We start from the raw sequence: 9,548 nt of genomic DNA on the forward strand, positions 1-9,548 counted from the left end.
TAAGACCTATTTAACTAATTTGATTAGATTAAAGAAGTTAGGTAAGTTAATTAATTATAAAAAATATGATATGTTTTTTCTAAAATACCATAATGATTGTTTTTAATATCCTTCCTCCCTCTTTTATTTGATTATGGTTGAGAGAGTATTTATAGGGGTAATTTAGAAAAAATTGATAAATATAAGAATAGGTCTTATATTTAGGATCAAAATCAACTCAACAATTAGGTCCTATATTAAGGACAAGAAGAGTATTATATATCATGTTTCAATCTGATCAAGTGGTTTCAGATTCAAACCTTTTGTTGCGTTTGACTTAGTTGTAGGGATTCTTTCAACATCCTTGTGTTGCATGAGGTTTGGTGCATGAAGTGGAGTAGCCAAAGATTCAGATTTTCAGGTTAACAATTTGTCCCCATCCTCTTAGAATCCTATTTCTCTTTTCTTCTCAAAATCCACTCTTCACCCTAGATTAAAAAACAGATGGTTTAGATATAATATTTTATAAAATATTATTAAAATATACATAAATAATTTAAACTATTAAAAATTAATATGGACAATTTATACCTATAGTACAACAAATTTAATTTATAAAATATTTTAATAATAGTTTTGTAAAATATTACATCTGAACTATTCATTTATAAAGAGATTATGAGAACAAAAGGAGAAAAAAGATTATGAGAAGATCCAAATTTAGATTGTAGTCACTTTTTGACCCGGTTAGTCTATATACTGCCAATCACCATGCAAGGGGTTCCTTTTTTCTTTTTTTAGATACATGTATTTTTTTATTAGAAGTAATCTTATTCGAGGTATTATTGGGTACTAAATGAGAAGATCTAAATCCAGGTTGCAATCATTTTTTGGTCTGGTTTGTCTATATATTGCCAATCACCATGTTAGGAGCTCTCTCTCTCTCTGCTTTTTTTTTTTTCCTTTCCTGCTAGACACATAATTCTCTTATTAAAAATAATTATATTCAAGACTTTATTAGATATTAAATGCTAGAGAAAATTTAAATCTTGGTTTGTCATGTTACAAGAGAATAATACTAACTCCTTTCACGTTAGGGGCTCTTTGTCCCTTGTTCTTGCTATTTGTTCTTTCATTTCGGCCCAAAGAAATAGCCTTCTCTTCCATTTTATCATCTTAGATCCATTATTTGTCTTCAGCCCAAGAGGAGGTTTACGACTCTCCTTCCCGGATATTCTGCCAGCTTCGTTTTGCCCCTTCCCCAAGTTTCCAGACAATATTTCTTTTCAGGAGCCGTGTGTGAAATTCGCGGGAGAATAATCCTTGATCGTTGTACCATCCTGGCTCAGTGCTCATTTCGTTGTTAATGGCAACCCGAAGAAATTTAAGACTAAGCAAACCCGCTTATGCTGTCATAAACGCGTCTAGGACCTCTCACAATTCTCCTTATCATTCTCGCTCCGCACTTGGTCCCCGTGAACGTGTTTTATCAGGCTGCCCTTCTACTTTAGCAAAGTCAAATGCTCAGAATTTCTTGTCTCAGGCTCAGATCACCGATAGAGCTGCACAGACTAATGCAGCCTCTGCCCAGTTTCTAACTTACTCTTTCACCCGCCAGTTCCACTCTTCTAATCCCTCGTACCGCTCCGCTGCCACAACTCAGGTTTTTATATCTGTTTCTCGTATTGATTAAACTTATATTAAAATTGGTAACTATCTGCCAAGTGAAGGGATTTGATCAGTCTGCATTGGTTTCATATTTTCCTGTTGGGTGATTTAAACTCTTTTTATTCGGGTGACTTTGCTAACCAGAGAATGTCAGCTTGATGCCTGTTGGCAATTCATTATATTACAATTCCGTTTTAGTTCAAGTGACAAAAATTGAATTAGTGGACTCAGCAGTTTGTGTGGATAATGTAGACTGTCACATTTCTCCCTCGTAAACTCGCTGTTTTTTTTATCCGAGTTATTCTTTCACGAAGCCTTTTATCAACTCTTTCCTCGTAGGATTGCTGAATCTTTATCGAGTAAGTTGTTTGTAGTCTTCATTGAACTGTTAGTGTACATTTGGACACTCGAGGGATTTCTTCTCACAAGACTTAAAAAGGGTTTGGAAGGAAAAATAAAGCTAAGTATATGTGGGAATTTACAGTCTTTTAGGTGTTACAGCGGCTTTGGTCGGAGAGCAACACTCTTAGCTTTGTTGGCATATTTTTCATTTGAGATGTGTGAAAAATAATATTTTATGGCTTCTGCTTTTTGTTCTACTCATGGATTATAATTCCAAGAGTGACTGGGCTGCTTCGGGTGATTATGGGGCCCGCAGAGATATCTTTCCTTATTAAGTTTTCTACGAAAGGATTGCTTATCCTCCTGATTTGTATCTTTTGCTTTGGGTGGTTATAATGTCTATTGTAATATGTGTTTCTAATATTTTGTTAGGAGGATTGTTTATCATCATGTTATTTCGTTTCTTTTTCCTTCCTCAGTAAAATGTAGTTTTCTAGTACAAAAACAGAAAGAAAGTCGGTAACTGTATTTTGAGCCCACTTGCAATCCCCTCTGTTGGTTTTTATACCTATATATAAAATTGAATGTGTTGAACGTTGTTTTCATATAATTGAGACCACTAAAACTGTCTGTTTTATGACTTAAGCTGTTAAGCCACCTGAAAGAATTAGGAAATTCAGGACAAGTTCTTCTTTGCTCTTCTTGGACCGATTATTAGCTGAAAGTAACTTTTTCATGAAATCCAATATTCCATCAATTAGCACACACTAGAGAATATAAGCCAAACGGTACTTTGTTATTTGTTGATTACTTTAATTTCTGGATCATGGCTCATGAGATGTAGCTAAACTTTTTTTAACTAAGAAAAATGATCATGGATTGTTTAAAAAGGTATGTTAATCTATGCGCTTATCCAACAAATGGAATGAGTGTGATTTTACACATTTTGCAAGTTAATGTGCTTTCTATCTTGTGTTTAGATTACCCCAGCAGAGTTCACAGAGCTTGCATGGGAGGGTATTATTGGTGCTATTGATGCTGCACGAGGTAGCAAACAACAAGTTGTGGAGTCTGAGCATCTAATGAAAGCCTTATTGGAGCAAAAAGATGGTCTAGCCCGACGAATATTTACCAAGGCAGAACTGGACAACACATCAGTTTTGCAGGCTACAGACGACTTCATATCTCAGCAACCAAAGGTGTGTTTCTGGTCATGGATGTTTGCAGCTATTGCAGAAAGCCCTACATCTAAATCTTGAATTTCATTTGATAGGTAACAGGTGACACAAGTGGACCAGTGATGGGTTCATACCTTGTTTCTCTCTTGGAAAATGCAAGAAAGCACAGGAAAGAAATGAAGGATGAATATGTTTCTGTTGAGCATTTTTTGTTGGCATTTCTATCGGATAAGAGGTTTGGGCAACAATTATTCAAGAACCTTAACATTAGTGAGAAAAGTTTGAAAGATGCTATCCAGGCTGTTCGTGGAAGTCAAAGAGTGACTGACCAAAGTAGGATATGTTTTGTTGATTGAAAAATAATTGTTTTTATGACACTAAGCCACTGCCAAATTTAGTATAAGAATAGGAACTTTGTTTGAATGACTGAAAAATAGTTCTAGTGTTGAATACATGCTTTCATCTAGTTATAATTGAAATGGGAGAAATGACCAAGCAGCAATTAAAAAATTGGTGGTACGATGGATATGTAGGTTTCAATTTTTTATTGGTCTGCATATATTTGTGGAGTATGTTCATTATTTACATCCCTGATTCTTGAGAAACTTACAAGTTATGAAGCAAGTCCTAATTCTCCTACTTTTACCAAAGTCTTCTCTTTCTTTCATTCATTGAGACTTTTTATTTTAACTTACTTTCAATGCTTATATGCTTATCAGTTTGTTTGTCCATCTTTTGTTTTGTTAGTCTCTAATGGCCTATTTATTTTTGATTGCCAATGTGATGCAGATCCTGAGGGAAAATATGAGGCGCTAGACAAATATGGAAATGACTTGACTGAACTTGCTAGGCGTGGCAAACTTGATCCTGTCATAGGTCGAGATGATGAAATTCGGCGTTGTATTCAGATACTGTCAAGAAGAACAAAAAATAACCCTGTAATTATCGGCGAACCTGGTGTTGGGAAAACTGCAATTGCTGAAGGGTTTGTCTAATCTCCTTTTATATAGGCTTTACATGTTCACCATAAAATGCCAGTTTGTTTGTTATCCGTATTTCTTTTTTATGAGTTAGGTCTATTAATCTTTCTGTGTTGATCTTGAGTACATTACAAGTAGTTATCTTCTTTTTATTGTAACAAAGCTCATCTGTTCTATATGAGTTCTTAATATTTCTATTTTATACATTCCTTGTATGCGTTTTAGTACAGTTTTGGCTTTTTAAACAAAAAATCTTTCCAAGCATTGAAGTATGCGAGGTGAATTAAGGATGTTATGATAGCATGAAGCTCATGCATTGTGTAAATGAATTTAGAATAATTTTGGATGAATAATTGTTCCCAAAAACAGTTGGTTCACATTCTAATGTATCTCATTTGTCTAGATAATTTGCCATTGGAAACTAAGTCAAGCTTCTGGATCAAGGCATGAATCCTTGAACAATGTGTATGCTAAAAGCTTTGATCTAGCCATTATATCTTAATATTGTTTAGAGGCCATGAGCTTGGCATGGGAATGCATCTAATGTTGCATGTTCACATCCATGATGTATTTATGGAACAGGTTGTGGGAGTCACGCTGCTTTTGAAACATTTGGTCTAAAAATTGAGCATGTGGTGCAATTCAAATATCTTTAATAGATCAGAATTTAAGTTTAACAACCTAATGTTGTTCTGACTTTTGTGGGGTTAATGTTTAATTGTTGGCTTTGCGATTTTTATTGAATTAGTTATGTACTCATTTCCTACATTTTATTGGACTAAAACAGTTCAATTTGTGCATCTCCTTGCAGATTAGCTCAAAGGATAGTGCGTGGAGATGTTCCTGAACCATTGTTGAACCGAAAGGTTGAACTTTGTTTTCTTCCCCTGGCTATGAAGTGATAATGGAATTCTGGCTGAAAAGAAGATAATGGAATTGGGCTTGCAATGGATTGCTTTTTATGTTGTTGCTTCTCCATCTAGGCCTTGCTTACTAAATCACATCAAGCAACGACATTAGCTGTAACACCTTGTAGCATCATACTCTCCTCACTGATTTTTTTCCCTTACAATTTAATTTTTTATTTGAAATGCTAGCATCTGACTTTCTAACTTATGATTATAGGCTGGAGAAGGGTGTCTAGGTAAGTATTTCCTCCAGCTTTGCCCTATAATTAGGACCAGAGGGAGTATGTCTATAGGATGAACAAGGGGATTTCCTAGTTCTAGAATATGCTTCAGCAAGCTTCACTCAGTTATAAGAAGACAAATAGTATGGGTGTTTAACTGAATACTCTCTTTGATCATACTTCCTTTTCAAAATATTCAATTCAACGTATAATCCGTGAATGTTTTCTTTTGAAAATGTCTTCCTATGATTGAAAATATTTCAATATGAGGCCATTTTAATCATTTTGAGACTTTTTTCTATCCATTAATGACGCCTTATGGCATGGGTTACATCATATCATTACTTGTTTTTCTACTGGTTTGAAATGCGAAGCCATGCTATTTTCGTTTGAATTTACTTACAATGTTATCTTTTGATGTTTGGTGTTGCATAGTTGATCTCCCTTGATATGGGTTCATTGGTTGCTGGTGCCAAGTTTCGTGGAGACTTTGAGGAAAGGTTGAAAGCTGTTCTTAAGGAAGTTACGGCTTCAAATGGGCAAATAATTTTATTTATTGATGAGATTCATACTGTTGTTGGTGCAGGTTGGTTACCTTGCTCTTGTGAAGTTTATGATTACTTCTTGACTCTAGGGATATGCTATTTTTCTTATTTACAGATCTCATACCCCTCATCTTGATTTCCTATTATCGTTGTTGTTTGTTATAATTTCAAACTAGCTCAGGTTGTGATTGTTTCCAACAAAGCATTCTAGATTAAAATAATTGTTTTTCTTTTCTAGTTTTGTTTATTCTGTGATCATTTGTTTACTAATAGGGGCTACAAGTGGTGCAATGGATGCTGGAAACTTATTGAAGCCGATGCTTGGGCGAGGCGAACTTCGATGTATTGGAGCAACTACACTAAATGAATACAGAAAGTACATTGAGAAGGATCCTGCACTCGAGCGTAGGTTTCAACAAGTGTTCTGTGGCCAACCCTCTGTTGGAGACACCATATCCATTCTTCGTGGTTTACGTGAACGTTATGAGTTGCATCATGGGGTAAAAATATCAGATAGCGCACTTGTATCAGCGGCCATTCTTGCAGATAGATATATAACAGAGCGTTTTCTGCCTGACAAAGGTCCGTGGTAATATTGTTGATTGAAAGAAAAGGTTTAGAGTTTGGAATTTTTATCTTGTAGTATGGAATCACTTCCAGTTGATTATTGTAGGCTTGGAAATTTTTTTTTTTCCTTCCTGCTTCTAATAAATCATTAGCTTCTTGTTTTCAGCCATTGATCTTGTTGATGAAGCTGCTGCAAAGCTAAAGATGGAGATTACATCAAAGCCAATTGAGTTGGATGAGATAGATAGAGCTATCCTTAAGTTGGAGATGGAAAAATTGTCTCTGAAAAATGACACTGATAAAGCATCCAAAGAAAGATTAAGTAAGCTTGAAAATGATTTGAGTTCACTTAAACAGAAGCAAAGAGAATTAGCAGAACAATGGGATCGTGAAAAGGCCTTGATGAATCGTATAAGATCAATTAAAGAAGAGGTAATGTTCAGTTCATTTGACATTATTAACTAAACTATTTTATTTGTAATACTGGGTTATACTGTTTAAATCACATGTAGATTGATAGAGTTAACCTAGAGATGGATGCTGCCTGGCGTGAGCAAGATCTTAATCGAGCTGCAGAGCTTAAATATGGAACTCTAGTATCCCTTCAGCGCCAATTAGAGCAATCTGAAAAGAATCTAGCAGACTTCCAAAATTCTGGACAATCCTTGCTTCGGGAAGAGGTCACTGATCTTGATATTGCTGAGATTGTGAGTAAATGGACTGGCATACCATTATCAAACCTCCAGCAGACAGAGAGAGAAAAGTTGGTCTCGTTGGAACAAGTTCTGCATAAGAGGGTAGTTGGACAGGATATTGCTGTAAAATCTGTGGCTGACGCCATCAGACGTTCGAGGGCAGGTTTGTCTGACCCAAATCGTCCAATTGCAAGCTTCATGTTCATGGGTCCAACTGGTGTTGGCAAAACTGAGCTTGCAAAAGCTTTGGCTGGTTACCTCTTTAACACAGAAAATGCTCTTATTAGAATTGATATGAGTGAGTATATGGAGAAACATGCAGTTTCACGTTTGGTTGGGGCTCCCCCTGGTTATGTTGGTTATGAAGAAGGTGGACAGCTAACTGAAGTTGTTCGTAGAAGGCCTTATTCAGTGGTACTTTTTGACGAAATAGAGAAGGCTCATCATGATGTCTTCAACATTTTGTTGCAATTGTTGGATGATGGAAGGATTACTGATTCCCAAGGAAGAACTGTTAGCTTCACAAATTGTGTTGTGATAATGACTTCGAACATTGGGTCTCATTATATACTTGAAACTCTTCGGAGTACAAAAGGTGACAGAAATGCTTTTTATGATCAGATGAAAAGACAGGTCATTGAGTTGGCTCGGCAAACATTCCGTCCTGAGTTCATGAATCGTATTGATGAATATATTGTTTTTCAGCCTTTGGATTCCCAGCAGATCAGCAAAATAGTTGAGCTTCAGGTAATTTTCCTATGAGTCAAAGTCACCCCAAATGTTCACACACACCCACACAAATTTAAAATATCAAATTTCCTTGATTAGGAAGCCAAAGATACGGTCAATCTAACCTTGCTTTCTAACAAACAAAATTATCTTCTACTTCTGAGATTGGATAGGTAGTTTTTAATGATTTTTCCTATTGAATAATCTACGAAAGAAGTATATGGTACTGTGAGCATCTTCAAGTAATGTAAATTCAAAGTACAGTTGCATGGTTCGAGTAGATTATTCCTAGATCAATCTAAGGGCTACGGTACCCTACGCAGTGTCTATATTCTTCATATTGAGCCCCTAAAATTACAAGGGTTAGCTGTTTTGGAACTCCCAAGAGTGTAATAATTGTCATCCCCATTTATTTTTATTGTTAGAGTTATGAGTTTATGTTTTTGTCTGTGACAGATGGAACGGGTCAAGGACAGGCTCAAGCAAAAGAAAATAGATCTTCATTACACAAAAGAAGCTACGGAACTTCTGAGTGTATTGGGTTTTGATCCAAATTTTGGAGCAAGACCAGTCAAAAGAGTTATACAGCAGTTGGTTGAGAATGAAATTGCAATGGGAGTTCTAAGGGGAGATTTTAAAGAAGAGGACTCCATTGTTGTGGATGCCGATGTGACTCTGACTGCCGCTGACCTACCGCCCCAAAAGAAACTGCTTATCAAGAAATTGGAGAACCCTACTGCGGATGCTATGGTTGCAAATGATTAGTGTTTCCCCCTCTGAGCCCCTTGCTCCCATGTTTATGACTAACAAAATTGTGATCAAGGAATTTTGGGACTGGGATAAGCCCAAAGATTAAAGTGTACTAAGATAAGGATTTTAGTTTTCAGGCTTATTAAAGGTCTGTTTGTTTGTCCGTCTAATTTTAAGTTTTGTTTTATCATTATTTGGAAATAGAACTTTAAATTTGTTAGGTTGATAATGCTCCTTTAAAAATTAATATATCAATAGGTACACCACAAGTTATAGCAAAATAAGCTATTTATGTGCTATGAATAGTGTGGTTTATTTTTTAAATTTTATATATTGTACCCTATTGACTTGGAGATAATATGAAATATGTTTCTTGTTTTATTCACATTGAGAATGAGAAAATATATACACAAGGGAGGAGCCTAGGTATTAATGGCTCATTATTAGGAGATAATATCGTATCATATCTAATCTGATCCTATGCTATCATATCTGATTTCCTATACTAATTACAATGATATTTCATATCTTTACACTCCCCCTCAAGTTGGAGCATAGATGTCAATCATACCCAACTTGTTACAAAGATAGTTAACCCGAACCCCATTTAAAGCTTTAGTGAGGAGGTCACCCAGCTGATCACTGGATCTCACATGTCCTGTTGAAATGAAGTTTTCCTTGAGCTTATCCCGAACAAAATGACAGTCAATCTCGATGTGTTTTGTGCGTTCATGGAACACCGAATTAGATGCTATGTGTAAAGCTGCTTTATTGTCACACCATAGTTTTGCTGGTAATGAGGTTTTAAGACCGACCTCCTTCAATAATTGATATATCCAGACTATCTCACACACAGATTGTGCCATAGCTCTATATTCTGCCTCTGCACTTGACCGTGACACCACATTTTGCTTCTTGCTCCTCCAAGATACCAAGTTTCCTCCCACAAAGACGCAATATCCTGTAGTGGATCTTCTAGTGGCTTT

The 9,548-nt window shown here is 35.9% G+C and overlaps 1 protein-coding gene across 2 annotated transcripts; it reads left to right on the forward strand.

Moving 5' to 3' along the window:
* Positions 1–1,228: 1,228 nt before the first annotated feature.
* LOC114754162 (chaperone protein ClpB4, mitochondrial) lies at positions 1,229–8,861 on the forward strand. Of its 2 annotated transcripts, XR_003741123.1 has the most exons (11): positions 1,229–1,642; positions 2,970–3,188; positions 3,263–3,500; positions 3,957–4,152; positions 4,959–5,013; positions 5,712–5,862; positions 6,095–6,403; positions 6,555–6,820; positions 6,901–7,830; positions 8,269–8,710; positions 8,784–8,843. XR_003741123.1 is itself a non-coding variant. In XM_028942927.1 (10 exons), exons 1-10 carry the CDS (start codon positions 1,346–1,348, stop codon positions 8,575–8,577), a joined length of 2,970 nt encoding a protein of 989 aa, XP_028798760.1. In that variant the 5' UTR covers positions 1,229–1,345; the 3' UTR covers positions 8,578–8,861. The 2 variants fall into 2 exon arrangements, 1 of the variants encoding a protein (XP_028798760.1); XM_028942927.1 differs by having other exon boundaries at positions 8,269–8,861.
* Positions 8,862–9,548: the final 687 nt, after the last annotated feature.

The sequence above is a fragment of the Neltuma alba genome, unplaced genomic scaffold, assembly GCF_004799145.2.
Source record: "Neltuma alba isolate B1F8T4 unplaced genomic scaffold, ASM479914v2 tig00010087_pilon, whole genome shotgun sequence".
Classification (NCBI taxonomy): domain Eukaryota; kingdom Viridiplantae; phylum Streptophyta; class Magnoliopsida; order Fabales; family Fabaceae; genus Neltuma; species Neltuma alba.